The sequence below is a fragment of the Artemia franciscana genome, unplaced genomic scaffold (genome assembly GCF_032884065.1).
Source record: "Artemia franciscana unplaced genomic scaffold, ASM3288406v1 PGA_scaffold_23, whole genome shotgun sequence".
Lineage (NCBI taxonomy): Eukaryota > Metazoa > Arthropoda > Branchiopoda > Anostraca > Artemiidae > Artemia > Artemia franciscana.
This window is the reverse complement of record NW_027062649.1, coordinates 2,167,892-2,186,186: the sequence shown is the minus strand read 5'-3', so window position 1 is coordinate 2,186,186 and position 18,295 is coordinate 2,167,892. Positions and strand designations below refer to the sequence as shown.

The 18,295-nt window shown below is 35.2% G+C and overlaps 1 protein-coding gene across 1 annotated transcript in view; it reads right to left on the bottom strand.

Moving 5' to 3' along the window:
* The window catches only part of LOC136041495 (heparan-sulfate 6-O-sulfotransferase 2-like), a 33,608-nt gene extending 15,974 nt beyond the window's left edge, over positions 1–17,634 (bottom strand). The window contains exons 1-2 of the mRNA XM_065726191.1: positions 17,524–17,634; positions 10,172–10,438 (exon numbers count right to left, since the gene is read on the bottom strand). Of these exons, the coding sequence (XP_065582263.1) occupies positions 10,172–10,297 (126 nt within the window). The 5' untranslated portion in view covers positions 10,298–10,438; positions 17,524–17,634. The remainder of the gene's footprint in view (positions 1–10,171; positions 10,439–17,523) is intronic.
* Positions 17,635–18,295: the final 661 nt, after the last annotated feature.

The following is an 18,295-nucleotide window of genomic DNA, read 5'->3' as shown; positions in this document are numbered from 1 at the left end:
CTCTTGAACCTATACTTTTCTCATACTCATTCATTCCTCGCTCTGTATCTCTTTATCACTACCCCCTTCTCTGTTCCATATTATGTGGCGTCTTATTTTTCCACGGTGTAGTCAGTTCGATGGATTTTGCGAGGAATGTATGGATCAATAAATTTTAAATAGTTGAAGATCTAGAATATGAGGTTGAAAAACACACTAACGATAGCAGAGCTCTATCAAGACAAAGTCAGCAGATTACTTCCAACTCAAGAGATTGTTTCACCACCTCGACTCTTCGAACAGAGCTCCTCGAATCTAGTATGGAGAATCTAACACTAAAACAAACACCGAGAAAAGAGATAACCTGAAATTATCAACCAGTAGAAGAGTAACCACACTGCAACATGTAGCCAAAGCACACTAAGTCACTTTAACATCAGCCAGGAGGGTGGAGAGGTTACCAATCAGTTGACATGAAAGGATGCAAGAAATTCTCTCTCCCTCTCTTTTGTACTCATTGTCCCCCCCCCCTTTAGCCTCCTATATATTCATTGCCATAAATAGCGACGAAGACCCCACTGTCTTTCCATAACAAACAAACACAAAGTAGAAACAATAGGGAAATTCTTTTCAAGACAGTGGAAATATATATATATATATATATATATATATATATATATATATATATATATATATATATATATATATATATATATATAAACTTACATTAAAATATGAGAATTAAAACTAATAATGTTTTTCTAAAAACTTTAAAAAAACTTTTTAAAAAAGTTTTAGGAAAACATTATTAATTTTAATTTTCACATTTTATTGAAAGTTTATTTATACATATATTTTTTTTCTCGTCTTGTGCTGAAGACGGCCCTTGGATATAGGGCTGGAATATCCACTGAATTGATTTCCACTGTCTTGAAAAGAATTTTTCTATTGTCTCTACTTTGTGTTTGTTTGATATTCATTGCCTCGCTTTTACTATTAACCTCTATCCCTCTCCGTTTTTTAAAATAACATTTTTTATAGTGTCTCCAACTTGAAGTATTTGTTGAATATTGTGTCGGTCGGCATATTGGTAGTAAGTCTAGAATTTTAGCTAGACAGAGACACTAATCAAACATTTCGTGGTAACGAACTGTAGTAAGGAGCGACCCGGCTCAATAGTAACCGAAACTCTAAAAAATGGAATTTTGATACCAATAGTTACATCAAAAAATCGCATTTTAATGCTGATTTTAAATATATAACTTTCATCAAGATTAGTCTTACCTATCAAAAGTTACGAGCCTGAGAAAATTTGCCTCATTTTAGAAAATAGGGGAAAACACCCCCAAACGTCATACAATCTTAACGAAAATCACACCATCAGATTCAGCGTATCAGAGACTCTTGTTGAAGAAGTTTCAAGCTCCTATCTACAAAAATGTGGAATTTCGCATTTTTTGCCAGAAGACAAATCACGGATGCGTGTTTATTTGTTTTTTTTTTGTTTTTTTTTTCCCACGGGTGATCGTATCGACCCAGTGGACCTAGAATGTCACGAGAGGGCTCATTCTAACGGAAATTAAAAGTTCTAGTGCCCTTTTTAAGTGACCAAAAAAATTGGAGGGCACCTAGGTCCCCTCCCACGCTCATTTTCCCCCGAAATCACCAGATCAAAATTCTAAGATAGCCATTTTATTCATCATAGTCAAAAATCCTAATAACGATGTCTTTGGGGACGAAATACTACCCCGCAGTCCCCGTGGGAGGGGTTGCAAGTTACAAACTTTGACATGTGTTTACATATAGTAATGGTTACTGGGAAATGTGTGGACGTTTTCAGGGGGATTTTTTTGGTTTGAGAGGGAGAGTTGAGGTGGAGGGGGCGTTACGTGGGAGGATCTTTCCATAGAAAAACTTCTCATGGGGGAAGAGACTTTCAACGAAGGGGGTGCAGAATTTTCTAGCATTATTTAAAAAAAACAATGAAAAAATAAATATGAAAAGTTTTTTTCTACTGAAAGTGAGGAGCAGCATTAAAACTTAAAATGAACAGAAATTATTACGCATATGAGGGGTTTACCTCCTCGTAATACCTCGCTCTTTACGCTAAAGTATTTTTAGTAATTTCAACTATTTATTCTACGGCCTTTGTGATTCAAGGGTCATTCTTATGGAATTGGGACAAAATTTAAGCTTTAGCGTAAAGAGTGAGGTATCGACTAGGGGTGAACCCCCTCATATACGCAATAAAAACATACGAATATAGAAGTTCGTTACGTAAGTTAATTCGTAAATTACGTATATTTTTTAATAATGAAAATGTTCGTAAAAAATTAAAAGTTCTATTTGCCTTTTTAAGTAATCAAAAAATTGGAGGGCAACTAGGCTTCCTCCCTCGCTCCTTTTTTCTCAAAATCTTCCGACTAAAACTATGAGAAAGCCATTTAGCCAAAAAATGTAATATGCAAATTTCGTTTTAATTATTTATGTGCGGAGAGTCAAGATCAAAACATGCATTAATTAAAAAAAGTCCAGAAATTAATTAAAAAAACAGTTTTTTTTAAATGAAAGTAAGGAGCGACATTAAAACTTAAAACGAACAGAAATTACTTTGTATATGAAAGGGGCTTTTCCTCCTCAACGCCCCGCTCTTTACGCTAAAGTTTTTTACTGTTTTAAGAAGTAGAGTTAAGAGAAAGATCAAACTTTAGCCTAAAGAGCGAGGCGTTGAGGAGGAAAAGCCCCTTTCATATACAAAGTAGTTTTTTTTTCGTTTTAAGTTTTAATTTCGCTCCTTACTTTCATTTAAAAAAACTTGTTTTTTTTTTATTTAATCCTAACAGAGGCTACCGTGATCAAGTCAGCAAATCACTTCATGGTTAAGAAATTATCTGACAAGTTTGATTCATAGGAATTTTTCACTGAATCCAGTATGCAGAGAATAACCTCAGGGAGAACACTCAAGAACAAGCTGACACACTCCATAGAAGAATTTAACACAAAAATTAACCGAAAATAAACGAATTTTGTAAGTCATATCAGCTCTTGATCCTAAATCACTAAATTTTAAGAGTGCAACCCAAGTTTACATCATTGCAGCCCAATAACCATTACTCTAAATGATACTAAATTGTTACTTTGCACATAGAAATAGCAAAGCTGACCCGACTCATATTAACCAACAAAAATATTTTTCTATTGAAGTATAAATGGAACCCAAAACGAACAGAAATTAAATAAATAATCATAGCAAAACAACATACAACGGGCACTATAAATAAATAAATTTTAAAATGGGTAAAGATTAAATTGAATACGCAAATCAAGCTTAAAACCAATAAAACATTTTGCTATTGAAGCTTAAATGAAATCCAAAACGAACAGAATTAAACAAAGAATCATAACAAACAAACAAACAATAGGTACTAATATAAATGAGTAAATAAATCTTGAAACGAGGGAAAATTAAACTGAATATGCTAATCCAGCTTGAAACAAACAAAACTAACTACAAACAAGAGTTTGGATTTTGCCTTCTCTCACTGTAAAAGTCTAAAACCTACTGCGTCATTGACGCTTTACTGAAAACTATATGTGTCTTGAAAAATACAAATAAAATCAAAATAATTGTTTGATATATGATGTTATTAATTGTTGAAAGATCATCAATTCAAGATTTTATTTCACTGTAATTTTATTTTCATTTTCAATGCTCCAATAACTGAAAAAGAAAATATTTTTAATACAATTCGTTTTCAGTGAAGTACCAATGACGTAGTAGGCTTTATACTTTTATAGTTAGGGAGTGGGGCAGTATCCAAACTCTTGTTTGTAGTGAAACCATATTTGTTTTCAACAGTCTTGGAAAGAACTACTAAAATTAAATTAAATTTGATATATAATGATATTAGGGTATGAAAAGATATGAAAAGGAGGGGTCCCAGGATTGACCCTTGTGGGACCCCGCACTCTATTTTCTTTTTTGAAGATAAAAATGATCCATTCTGTACTGTCTGACACCGGTCGTTTAGATATGATGAAAACCACTCAAGTCTTGAACCCCTCACCCCAATCGAGGCAAGAACTTGAATAAGCCCTGGGTGGTCCACCGTATCGAACGCTTTTCTCATATCCAAAAACACACCTGCAGGTATAAGACCAGCTTCAAATGAATCATTAATCCAATCAACCAATTTCAGAACTGCCATATATGTAGATAGCCTTTTTCTGAACACAAATTGGTTTTCTATTAGAATTTTATTCTTTTCAATACAATAACTTAACTGGGTATGTACAGCTTTCTCATATAACTTAGAGAAAAATGAGAGAATAGATATAGGTCTTCGATTTGATGGGTCATCTTTTTTCCCTCCTTTATGAAGAGGAACCACTCTTGCAATTTTTAGTGCTTGCGGGAAGACTCTATGATCCAGAGAAAGGTTGATGAGGTGCGTCAAGACAGGTAAGACACTCGTTTCTGCGAGTTTCCCATTTATTTCCCCTGTGCATGCTTGGGAATGCTTGCAATAAAAAATCTAGAGATTGGTATGACTCTTTCAATTGTCAGTAATGAATAGTATGTCTCAATACTCAAATCAGTGAAGAATTACCTTTGGACAATAATAGCTAATAAAGGTTTTAGTAATCTACCCGAAAAGTCAACATTAAATTTGCTAACATAATGTTGACAGTTAATATTTTTTAACACGATAGCTATTAGTCCAAACGCCATCTACGTACCACGGTTGGAATCAGCATATCTGAATTGCCATCTCTGATTTTTTCAGCCTGTTATTGGTATTGAAAGAGTTGTTTATGCATTAAAGAAATTGAAGAAAGTTCGAGATCGAAAAAGAGCAGGAGGGTAAGAGGTAAGAAAATTTCTATTTTCTTTGAATGAAAGGTGGAGCCTGGAAAAGAATAAGCTTACTTGGAAGGATTACAACTTCATTTTGGGAGTGACTTTGCCACCTATACCCATTACGCCATCTACTGGTGAGTGACTAAAGTTCAATGTCCACCCACATGTACATCGGTTCTCAATCAAGTATTTTGAAGTTAAGAGCTGACACAATAGAAGAACTTCCTATTTTAATTGTGTTTTCTTTACCGTAGATGAAATTCGGAGCAACTATTCAACGTCCAAAATAATAGTCAAAATAGTATATTGTGAAGAGGAATGGTTCCAAAACAGTAGAAACTGTTTATTTTTGGCAGAGAAAGAAACTGTTTTCCGAAATGTCCATTTAATCTAATAAGGTCTAGCCACCTCATCGAATTAGAAAACCATTCCAAAATCAGATAAGGTATAATTACTTGGAAAATGGAAAGCAGCAGCTGGGAAAAATGGGCGCACTCAAACCAAAAAAAAATATTTTTTTATCCTGGCAATTTGCCACCTCTCTTTCTTTGGTTTTTAATATTAGGTCATAAGCACTTATCTTTTTAAATGACTTTATATAGTTCAATTATTGAGACTTTTTTAGTATCCCTTATTCACTTATTTACCCCCCCCCTCCTTTTTAATGTCCCTTTTAATTCGTTTTTTTAACTTGTGTTTATCGTTTTTTTAAGTTTAACTTGGCCAGTTTTTGTGCTTTCAGCTTTTTAATTGACTTTTTGCAGTAAAGTTATTATTTCACAAATAATTGTTCATTCTGATTTTACTTTTTCGTTGTTGTTTTTGCATTTTTGCCGGTTTTCGCGTTTTCATATGATATTTGGCTCCAAAGTCCGAATTCGGCCTTTTGTGGTCATGTGGTAGTGATTTTTAAAAATAAATGTCTAATCTTATCTTACCAACATCATAGATATCATAAAATTAATCTAACTCCAGATTAGAGGTTCTAAAGCTTAATGAAAAATTATTAATGAATGAACTTGAAACTACATTATGAATGAAAAACGTTTTAAAACCATTTTTTTTTACTTTTTTGTGTTTTCTTTACTTTCGCTTATGGTCATCCTCAAAAGTTGAGAACCATGTTTTCTCTTATAGAACTTCAAGATACAAGTGTGAAGATGAAGATCCAAACAGCGCATTCCTTCCAGGTGATGAAGGTATCATCGACGAGGAAGTATCTGAGCTTGAGTATAATTTTGGAGATGATATACCTCTAGCCGAGCAGGCTCGAATATTGCAGCGACCTATGAAACAACCAAAATTGACGAAATGCAGGGAAAGCACGAGGTTTGAGATTCACTTGGGTTTAGTAAGAGATGAAGTTATCTTTACTGACCGTTCTGATTGGAAACCAGAAGATTTTTTCACACAGTACTTCTCCCAGTCTTTTTTCAATGAGGCGGCATGTGCCACAAACTACACCTATGAAGCAAAAATTCCACAAGAGTCTGAATGGTCGTCTAGTGATAAGTTCGTCTAGTGACGAATTTAAGACATTTTTTTGGAGTTGTAATATTGATGGATAATCTCAAATATCTTCAAATTGACATGTACTGGAAGGCACAGTACCGTGTAAACCAGATGTTAGAAAATATTGGAAAAAAACACTTCTTCATTCTAAGAAGCAATCTAAAATTTGTTGTAGATGAGGAAATTTCTGACACAATTAAGGAGAACAATCGATTGTGAAGAGTTCAGTCAATTATCAACCGTTTCCGTACCGTTTCCGTACCGTTTGCCTTTCTTTCCCGAGGGACAAAAATTATTCAATTGATGAGCAGATGATCCCACTTTACAGAAAAACGTCGTTCAGGCAGTATGCACCCAATAAGTCAAAACCCGCCGGCCTCAAAAACTTTGATTTGGCTAATCCAATGGGTCTAATACTTCACTTCGAGATTTTTCAGGTTGCCACTACACTTCCTGAAAGTATGCGATCCCATGGCCTTGCAATTGGAATCGTACTCAGGCTATCTCAAACTCTCCCAACTGGATCCAGCTCTGTTTTGATCTATTTTTCAACTCAACAAAATTACTCGACCATCTATGCGAAATGCAGATAAATGCAACTGGCACAATCATACAAAATAGATTTGGAAGAGACCATACCTCTGAAGCCAGACAAAGAAATGAAGAAGAAACGAAGAGGGTCGAACGTTGCATTTGTGCGATAAGATAAGAAGCTAGCCACCACGGAATGGTTTGATCCAAGAATTATGACACTAGGCTCAAATTGGAAGGCAGTAGAAGAAGGGAACAGTGAAAAGATGGGACAAAAGCAGGGGAAGCAGATCACAATCACTTGCCCAAGGTCTGTAGCTGACTGCAACAAGTGCACGGGCGGAGCGGACACGGCTGACCGTATGATCAGTTATTATTGATTCGCTTTCAGAACTAGAAAATGGAACATAAGATTCCTTCATCATTTTATTGATACTGCATGCTCAAATGCTTTTATCGAGATGCAGGCTCATGAAGAAAATAGCAGGCCAAGCTTCGAGGAACTCATATCAAATCGTCTTCACGTTACAGAGCACCTTCTCTGTCGACCAAAACCGGAGCAGCATATCAAAGAAGACGACGATTGTGAAGTACTTTCGGCTGGTAATTTCATTAAGCGCCAACCATTACCGCCTGAGAGAATTAGAGAAGCCATTCACTTACCCGAATAATGCAACCTAAAGAACGCAAAGAGGTGACGCCTTCCTGGCTGCTCAATGAAGACGATGTGGTGGTGTATTGAATGTAAAGTGTTTCTATGTCTTGATGGTGACAAAAACAGCTTTTCTTGTTTCCACCAGTAAACCACTGGTGGAAAACAAATTTCTTTTTTCTCTTGATTAAAATAAAAATGTTATACAGTCGACGCATATTTTTGATTTACTTGGTTGGGAACCCATGTCCACGGGATTGGACAGTGGATTTTGGAGAGGTGGAGGGAGTTAAAAAATTTTGGAGGTCATTTGTGAAATCAGTAATTTTTTTTACACTAGTTATGTGAAAATCATGCGTCTTCAATGCCTATATCTATGCCGGTAGTCAGGAGGCTAAAAAAAAATCAAAGGCTTTTTATTTTAAAGGATTTAGAAGTGAGTTTTGAACGTGCACTAATATAGTGTCTCTACTGTCATTAGTTGAAAAAATTATAAATTGACAAAACTATCATTTGACACCATTATTGACAAAAGGCTTCTATCATGTAGCTCTTTTAAATTTATCAAAATAAGTAGTCAAAATTCTTTCTCCTCACATTGTATTTTTTATGTTTTATTTGTGTTTTTTTAATCCACATTTTAATACTTATTGTACAGTGTTTTTGTGGGTTATAAATAAATTGTCATCCTTATATTGGTTGCAACATTTCCTTACACATAGAAAAAATTCCCTTGCATTAGGTCAGTGTGACAAAAAAATAAATTAAAGAAAAATAACTTGATGTCTCTGGGTGGCTTGAAGGCTCAAACATCCAAATATATTTTTTGAAATATATCCAAAAAATTCCGCCCCCTCTGGCTTTTTGTGAAATTACAAGCCCTGTATCTTAAACTCCTATTCACAAGTGAATCCAGCCAATGGTATTAAATTTAGCATACTTAGAATATAAAAAAAATTGGACATACCTAGAGCCAGCAATTCAATTTAATTAACTTGAAATTTTTGGAGTTTGGAGCAAAGTTTGGAGCAAAAACCAGCCAATAACAGAGCTTCATTATCAATTTTTAGCTTCACAGAAAAAAAAACTCTTAAGAGAATCTAGGAAATTTTCCATCTCAACTAACCAGAACTAGCCAATTAAACAAATTTATTATAAATCGGGTCTGGCTTTAGCTAAGCCCTTCCATTAACGAATCTTTTTAGCAAATGAGACTTAAGCATGGTTTAGAAGTTTGTCGTACTCATAGGTGGACATAATCGTCGCATGTGAACAAGTCGGACTCAAGGGTGCATGTAAGGAGAAGCTATAGTGGAGCAATGAGAGAAATCCCCTAAAGGTATAGTGACAGACGAACAATCTTCCTTGAAACGATTAGAGAGAACATATTAAGAGGTATTTTATTCTGGCAGAGGCGTCACTATCCAAATTATTGCTGGTAGGGGTGGGAGGAAGGGCAATGGATTTTACTGACTGGATTATCATTTTTACCAACTTATTTGGGTGATATTACTGTTAAAATTACTGTTAATTACTGTTATATTACTGTTAAATTACTGTTATATTACTGTTAAAATTACTTCAGTTTTCTTTACCCACTGACACTGATCTTCTTTCATTGATTTTACGTTCCATTAACAATTTAACAATTAACAATTCCAATAACAATTAACAATTTCCATTAACAATTTACGAAATAAAGAAATTGATCCAGTAAAATAGCGACGCTTTGCGCCACTATTTTACCGACAGGCTACAAACATTGGGGAGAGGGCTCCTCACCGTACGTGTTGGCTCCCCAACATGGATCCATTATTTTTTTCTAAATAGCATTTGTATTAAAAGCTCTAATCCCCCCCTCCCCAACGAAAAACGAAGCCCTATGCCTTAGAACCTTTGAATATTTTATATTCATGGTGATTTTTCCTGTCATTCCTGTCACCAGAGTTTCTTTATCACTTGGGCTAATACGTACTTGCCCAAGGGCCTCAGAATGAAGCTTAATGTAAGTAATGCAGAGCATGGCTACAATTCTTGAACTTACTGGTTATCCATTTCAGTGAAACTGAACAGACAAACTGTTCCACATAGATTATGAACTAACCTGGAAATTAATTCAAAAGCTAGCTGACTCCTGCTCCTTTTAAAGGTATAAATATGATCCATGAAAAGAGTCCAGAGGAACAGTCCAGAATCTAGTTTAATTTGGGAAGGGCTGTTATAGTTCTTTGTTCAAGGGAGGAGGGCAGTGTCCTTACATGCATTATCATGTCTGTTAATCTAGAAACTAAGATGATTTTCCATTAATAGTCCTACAAATTTACTCCTGTATTTACCAGAGAATGGACATTGTAGATGGTAAAAATGATTTCCGCTTTCACAATCTTTTTGTCACTTCAACAAGCATGACTAGAAGTGAGAATTTTTTTCATTATATTTTGACGACTTCTACTCGGAGTCTTAGTTTATAATTTTAGTTTTTAGTTGGTAATTATATATACAATGAAAACTTCAATGAATACAAATGAAAACTATGCATTTTTAAAAACAATTTTTCATTTTGTTAAGGAGGTCAGAGTATGCTACATCATACACCATTTAAAAAATAAATCAGGTTTCACCTTCTGTTAACATACCTTTAAATCAGTTCTGGAGCAATATCTGTCACCACAATAAGAGCCAATCAGGATACCCAGGACAGAGAGTCCAATACATAGGAAGGCAAAAAAACGTATTCGCAAGCTATATCCACACAGACTCATTGTCAGGGGCACACTGAAGTGGAAACTGAATCAGTCAAACTATTGTCATGTTTAGTGCCAGGTGTCGAGGGTTTAACGGCATTCGTTTCAATGTCTATCTTTTTGCCTTGCCATTTCTATACCCATCTCTTAGAGACTTTTCTAAAAAAAAGAACTCCAATAAGTTAGTTTTGATTTTACTTGCTCAATAGATTAAATGTGAAACAAAGACTGTCATAGAAAGCAGAGATTTACCAAAAAAGGTATTATATTACTAGTACTAACTACTCACTGCATCACCAAGGCACTTGAGGCAAACACAGCAACGCCCGCTTCTCCTCCATCCCAATCTATTCAAAGCCTCCCTCTTGGGAGGGTCAAAGCCACCCTCCCAAGAAGTTCTATTTTCCCTTAAATCGCTTCGGGTGCAACGTCCACAGTCTTTTTCGGGCATACCTCTTCTATGTACACCCGAGACTTGAATGCGACTGTCCTGTCTGGAGCCCGTCACTATTAAGAACTGCCTATCTAATGAAGGAACTAGAACCAGTCCAAAAACAGGCAACCAGGATCATTCTAAGTAATAAATACATTTCCTACCACAATGCCCTAGCAACCCTTGAAGTCCAAAGTTTGGAACTCCAATTTGGGTGACCTTATCCTGAGGTTTGGCAAAATGCTGCTGTCTAACGCTGCTCATCATGACATTTTACCTCCAGAAGCCCCTACAGTCAGCCATACAAGACAGAAGCTAAAACTTGTGCCTGTGCGTACTTGGACAAACCGCTACCAGAACTCTTTCGTCCCTTTTTTAAGTCATTATATAATGGTGCATAATAACATGTTTTGTATTTCAACATCAAATTAGCCATTTGAGCTACGGTTGTTGTTTTAAATAAACCTTTCTCTCTCTCTCATCCTTCCTCCCCATTGTATGATATCTTTTTCAACAAACAAAATACTTAAAACCATGACTGCAAGCTAACTCAGACTAAAAAATTAGATAAAGCAATGAACAAAATAATATGGTCAGAGAAAAAAAAGACTGTGGAATTATTCAGAAAAACAACAGATACTATTTTTAGGAGAGAGCAAAGAAAGGAAATCTGCAGGAATTTATACATGGGGAGTAAAACCACAAATAAAATAAAAAAAAGAATGCAATATTGTGGTTAAGTCAACCCAACCATCATGTTAAGCAAGGTTTATGCAATACAAAAAAGAGCTTCAATTTTGCCAGGAGTTCATGGACCTAATTTGTATCTCCAATCATAAAGATTTAAATTCTGGATACACAATTTCAATGTCAACATGGTCCAACATACAAGGGGCACCAATTCCTGAAAACTTAGATGAGAAGAGGGGGGAGGCAAAGATTTTTTTTTGAATTTTTAATAAACAGATTCAGAAATACATATTTTAAAAAATCTCGGGGGAAGAGGGGCAGTTTTGATGCATTTTATGTCTTTTCAATGAAAATATGAAAAAGTATTTTTCTAAATATAAAGTGGCAATTTCCCTATCCCCCTAACTAACGCCCCTGCAGCATGCCAATCTCTTCTACAAAAATGTGTATGAGGAACGAATTACTCGTTTAATTTAGGGTACTTGATCATGGGGCTGCAGGGGGTATGTCCAACTCCCATTGTTTATGTGAGTATGTTTAATATGGCCCTTAGCAGTGAACCAGCTTGAAATTCTCAGAATGCTGGGAAAATAGTCTGGATTCAAGAGTTACTTAACAGTCAGAGAGAAAATAAAACCATTCCCTGACAGTGAATCAAGAGAAGATTATTTTTATTAAATACAGGAATTGGCAGAGAAAGGGTTCTTCTTATAAGAAAAAGAGCTTTTCAACTGAACTTAAAAAAAAAAGCTGAGCAAGAAAAAGGCTGGTTAGTGAAAAGTAAGATCTACCTTATATGTTCAGTATGGTATGCAGATATTAGTTTTTCTATGATAAATCAACATAACTATACATGCAAATCAACAAACTATTTCCCCTATAGAGGGGGAATATTTAAGGATATGAACTCTCTCCTCAGGAAAAACATATTATTGTACAAAATATTAGATTTATAGTTTATTTGGGCATACCTAGCATGTAAGAGCAATGATTCCCTTGGACAATAACATTGTCACAAAGACAAAACATTTCACAAAGAAACAGGAGCCAAGAGCTCATATGGCACTTGTGACGAGGTAAAAACCAAAAATTAGACTTGGGAATAGAGTTATCGATTTTACTGTTCTTTGTTTATTGGCAATCAAACAGTTCATGGTAACAAACTGTAGTAAGGAGCAACCTGGCTCAATAGTAACCGAAACTCTAAAAGACGGCATTTTGATTCCAATAGTCGAATCAAAAGAATCACATTTTAATGCTGATTTTAAACATATAAATTTCATCAAGTTTAGTTTTCCCCATCAAAAGTTACGACCCTGAGAAAATTTGCCTTATTTACAAAAATAGGGGGAAACACCCCTTAAAAGTGATAGAATCTTAACAAAAATCACATCATCAGATTCAGCAAATCAGAGAGCCCTACAGTAGAAGTTTCAAGCTCTTATCTACAAAAATGTGGAATTTTTCATTTTTTGCCACAAGACAGATCATGGATACGTGTTTCTTTGTTTTCTTTTTCCCAGGGGTTATCGTATCGACCCAGTGGTCCTAGAATGTTGCGAGAGGGCCCATTCTGACAGAAATTAAAAGTTCTACTGCCCTTTTTAAGTCACCAAAAAAATTGGAGGGCTTCTAGGCCCCCTCACACACTAATTTTTTCCCAAAATCACCAGATCAAAATTCTGAGATAGTCATTTTATTCAGAACAGTCGAAAAACCTGATAACTATGCCTTTGGGGACGACTTACTCCCCCACAGTCCCCATGGGAGGGACTGCAAGTTACAAACTTTGACCAGTGTTTACATATAATAATGGTTATTTTGAAGTGTACAGACGTTTTCAAGAGTTTTTTTTTGGTTTGGGGGAGGGGGTTATGTGGGGAGCACTTTCCACGGAGGAATTTGTCATGGGGGAAGAAAATTTCCATGAAGGGGCGCATGATTTTCTAACATTTAAAAAAATGAAAAATAAATATGAAAAAGTTTTTTTCAACTGAAAGTAAGGAGCAGCATTAAAACTTAAAACGAACAGAAATTATTACGCATATGAGGGGTACACCTCCTCCTAATACGTCGTTCTTTACGCTTAAGTATTTTTAGTAATTTAAACTATTTCTTCAATGGCCTTTGTGATTCTTTGTCATTCGAACCCCCTCATATATGTAGTAAAAATATACGAATATGGAAGTTCCTTATGCAAGTTAATTCGTAAGTTATGTATATTTTTAATTGTTTTTAGTTTTAATATTGCTCTTTACTTTCAGTTTAAAAAACTTGATGTTTTTTATTTAATAAACTTGCAATAGAGTGTTCCTGTAGTCCCTTCTTGTTCAGTATTGAAGCGTTTGTCCCACCAAGTCTTATCATGATCTCTCCATTCTAAGCGTTTTCCAAGATTTCTGGTTTCCCTCTCCAACTCCCCCAATGTCACCAGATCTGTGTGGGATTTGAAATAAGAACTCTGAGACACAAGGTCCTTCTAAATATCAAATTTCATTCCGGTCCAATAACCCATTGTAAGTTCAAAATACCTCATTTTCCTAATTTTTCCAAATTAACTATCCTTCCACCCCCAACCCTCAAATGGTCGAATCAAGGAAGCAACTATTCCTAATTTAATCTGGTCCAGTCCCTGATACGCCAGCCAACTTTCAGCAATCGTACTTCTTAAGCCATGCTTAAGAAGAACCATCATTTGTTTTATTGGCAAGTAAAATTCTTCTCATTTATCTCGTTTACTTGCCCCCCCCCCCTAGATGGTCAAATCGGGGAGGAGACTATTTCTAATTTAATCTGGTCTGGTCCCTGATACGCCAGCCAATTTCATTGTCCTAGCTTATCTGGAAGTGCCCAAACTAGCAAAACCAGGACCAACAGACAGACAGAAATTGCAATCACTATATGTCACTTGGTAAATACCAAGTGCCATAAAAACTTTGCACCCAAAGAAGAAACTAATAATTCATTTTGGTATTTCCACCAGGTAGGAGCAATAATTCCCTCTGACAATAAAATTGTCAAAAGACAAAATAAATTGTCACACAGAGAAAAAATGTCTTAAGACAAAGGATTTCACAAAGAAAAAAACTTTGCACACAAAGAGGCTTTATTAACAGTATGCACTAAATTTTCTTAATAGTGTTTGCAAAGGTCAAAGTGGTAGCTTTATCACTGCCTCAGAGATTCTAGTGCAAGTGAATGAATCTTTTAAGAATGAATATAAATCAAAGTTTTTGGCCTGGAAAGGCATAACCTTGTCCCTAACTCCAGCGCTTTCCTACTCATAAGGCTGGCAAAATTCTTTGACAGGTTTACTACCTGTCTCAATACAGAAAAAAAAAACATTTAAAATTTGGATATGAGTCAGGAACTTTTGATATGTAGGCTTTGCCAAACCAGTATACAGGATTTGAGCTAGGAAAATAAGGACTTTTTTTATATAATGTATTTTTGTAGAATTTTTCTAGTCATATAAGAATGTGAGGAATAGAGTTAGGAGCTTCAAAAACCATCCTGGGCATCTTATTTTTGCATTTAGGTTTCTTAATTAAAGTTTCATTTGCCTAGCCCAACACTTTTCATGATCATTAAGTCAATGTGCTTGAGAGAGATAGGGAGCACATAAGAACTAGAAAATACTACACCAGGCAAAATTTGGGGTTGAAAGTCTAGTCCTGAAAGTCTCATTCACCAAGATCAATGCCTTTTTCAGTTAGTGAAACATTGCCCTTCTCTACTTTTCCCTGTTTTTTTGCCCTGAAATACTTTTAACAAATCAGTCAAGTTTAATTTCTGTCTACAAGATAAGCCTAGTAAGTAACACCAATTAGGAGACAATTTTCTTATTAAATTTCTGTATTTTTTATTTCCCTGAAAAGAATTCACCAATACAGCTCAAACAATCAGTGTTAGAGAACAAGCCACAGTTAGGTACATTTGCCACATATTTGTACATTTGCCAAGGGGTTATGATTTAACAAGTCTTGTCCAAGTAGGGTAAGGGTACCAATGCTTTGACAGTTTATGTAAAAAAAAAACACTTTTTCTACTCCAGAAGGCTAAATTTAAAGACTTTTGGTTTGAAAAGGGTCTCAGTATGTAGTAGAAATTTCTACAAATCTGTTTGATTAGAACTTTGAAGTTTTATAAGAAAAGGGTACAAAACTCCAATTTTCTCAAATTGGATTGTTTTCACCTACAAATTCAATAGAACAAAAAAGTTACCTGTTTTCAATGCAAGTCATAACCCAATTTGACATGTGTTGAAATACATGGGAGGTGGGTGGATCCTGGTATACTCAATATGCCTATTCTTTTTTACTTTGTTTCCCTTCAACTTTTTAAATGTGTAAATGTATAAAACACTATTCATATAATGAAAGCAAAAAACTGAAAAAAATGCCTCAAGTATAGGAACGAAATTGAAAAACCATATGAGACTTAATTGTGTGACCTGGGTCTCTATAATATAATTTGTGATATAATAATGTGATATAGGTTCTATAAATTCTGTCTAGAATGGCCACTTTCTCTCAGCTTTAATGGGCCAGCCAAGATTTCTTTGTAGTTCACAGTGAATCACCATTTGGCAATTTCAATTTAATCTACCAGTTTAATCCACTTAAAAAAAAAAGTTTTGACTATCCTTTGTCTGGAAAGTCCAGAATTCTTGAAATCTATATGTCCTACTTAAGTTTATTAGAAGTTTGTGACACCAAGGAGTTTAACATGTTTCATCTACATTGTGGGTAGAATAGGGTCTAAGAAAACAGGAAGGAATTTCAAGAATTTTAAAGTTTTTGTCATTATATTTGACTTAGTGGAATTTAATTTCATGTGTAAATTCTTAGCTTTATCCAAAACATGGGTAGGATTTTGATGGAGTCATTTTTGATAGTTCTGTGACATACTTCAAGGATCAGCAGGTCATCTACATATTAATATCTTTGGGGGAATCTTACCAATTTCATTAGTCAATACTACATATAAGAGTAGTCCTAACATGCTTTCTTGAGGAATTCCATGCTAATTAGGAAGGGGTTCAGAGAGAATATTTTTGATTTTGCAGCTTAGGATCTATTTGAAAGAAAATATACATAAAAGTTAGTAACAGAGGGTCTAATTCATATTTTTTCAGTGATAAATGAATTAGAGTGTTGTAATCAACCAAGTTAAATGCTTAAAATATGAACATAGTATGAGGCTAAGTAACAGTCCCTCAGATGGTGGAAAAATCTAGCATCTATAGTAAGGCTGCATGTAGATGTGTTAACTATGATTAGGCTATTCTGTACATTCTGAAGTAAAAATTGGGTACTTGTGTCTTATAGCAACCCTAGTCAAGTTCAGTTGAGAAGTGGTGCATGCCAATAAAGCAACCAGTTTTTCAGACCATGGGATGAAAATCATTTGGTTTGTGAATTGTGTAGGCAGGAAATAGTGCCTGACCATGGATATTAAAAAGACAAATTGGCATTTGCCTAGGACTGAAGAAAAGGCAAATAGACTTTCCCAGAATACAATGACCTAACCACATCATTTAAAATCATACCTAGCAAGGTAAATGTGGCAGGTGGCAACAACAACAGAAGGCTGAGCTCATTTCAATGTGATTCTTAGTGACCTTCTGCATTCTGGGCACATATTTCTAAGGTTTAGTTTTCATAATTTTGTTAATAAAGTATTATAGGCCTATTTTCATTGTCCTATATTGTCTTTTCTTGTTAGCATTGACCAAACTTCCCTTCTTGACAGAACTTGAGTGTGATAGCTATAAGACACAGATAAAAATTGTGTTTTTCTTGCCAAGTTTCCTCCTCTCCAGTTAGTTCTCTAGGCAATTGGCCAACCTACTGTTTAATAAGGATATCTCTCCATGAGTAAGCTTACTGGTGGTCTTACCTTAGCCTAGCCTCCATTTTAGGCCTACCTAGAAAATGAGCTGATTAGGGAATTGAATGATAATTACACCCCTGCCTCACACAAGAGGGTCACCGAAACAATCCCTAGGCCTAGATGTCTTAGTGGCCAATATCCTCTAGTTTACCTCAGGTCAACAAAACACTTATAAATTTTTCAAGAATGTCCCACCCGTTTATAATACTCATAGTAACTTTTTTACCTTCGAAGTATTTAAGATACTATAGTCTCTACTCAAAATTAAGGACTAGGCCTATTTAATGAACATGAATGATAGCTTGCAGTATTATTTCAAATTGATTGCGAAAATCACTATCTCTTTGTTTCAGATGTCTCTTTAGTCAGCTTAAAAATCAAACCATCCAAAATCTGCTAAATGAAATATTTCAACGCATGCGGATTTGCATTTTCCCGCAAAATTACAAAAAAAAAAATCTGCGGGATCCGCAAATCTACAACAACTTTCTACGACCGACAGTATGTGGGAACGATCGGTAATAGATTTAAATATGTATCCCCTTAAAGAACAAAAGCTAGAACACCATTAATTGTGAATTTGAGTGAATTGTGGTATATTTCAGTAATAGTAAAGAAATCAAATACACTGTCAAACAATTGCCCCTTTTAACTACCTAGGACGGTAGTCATGAACTCCAGTATTGTGTTACTAACCATTGCATTTGCCCTCCATAGAAAGCCTAACATTTGGTTCTCTTTGATGTTTTTTTGTTTTAACGGGAAATGGCTCATAGATAGCAGAAAAAGGAAATCGTAACATTGTTCCCATTAAAACGGTTCACTGACGCCGTTGGAGGCAAAATATATTATGAGATATTTGAACAGCATATGAATAGGAACAGACCCGTTCAAAGAAGGGGAGAGGCAATTACGCTGGTCATCGTTGCTGGGGGGAGGCGGCTGGGGATTCCACTTTGATCAAATTTTTCCTTTTAATTCAGACATAAGTTATGTCC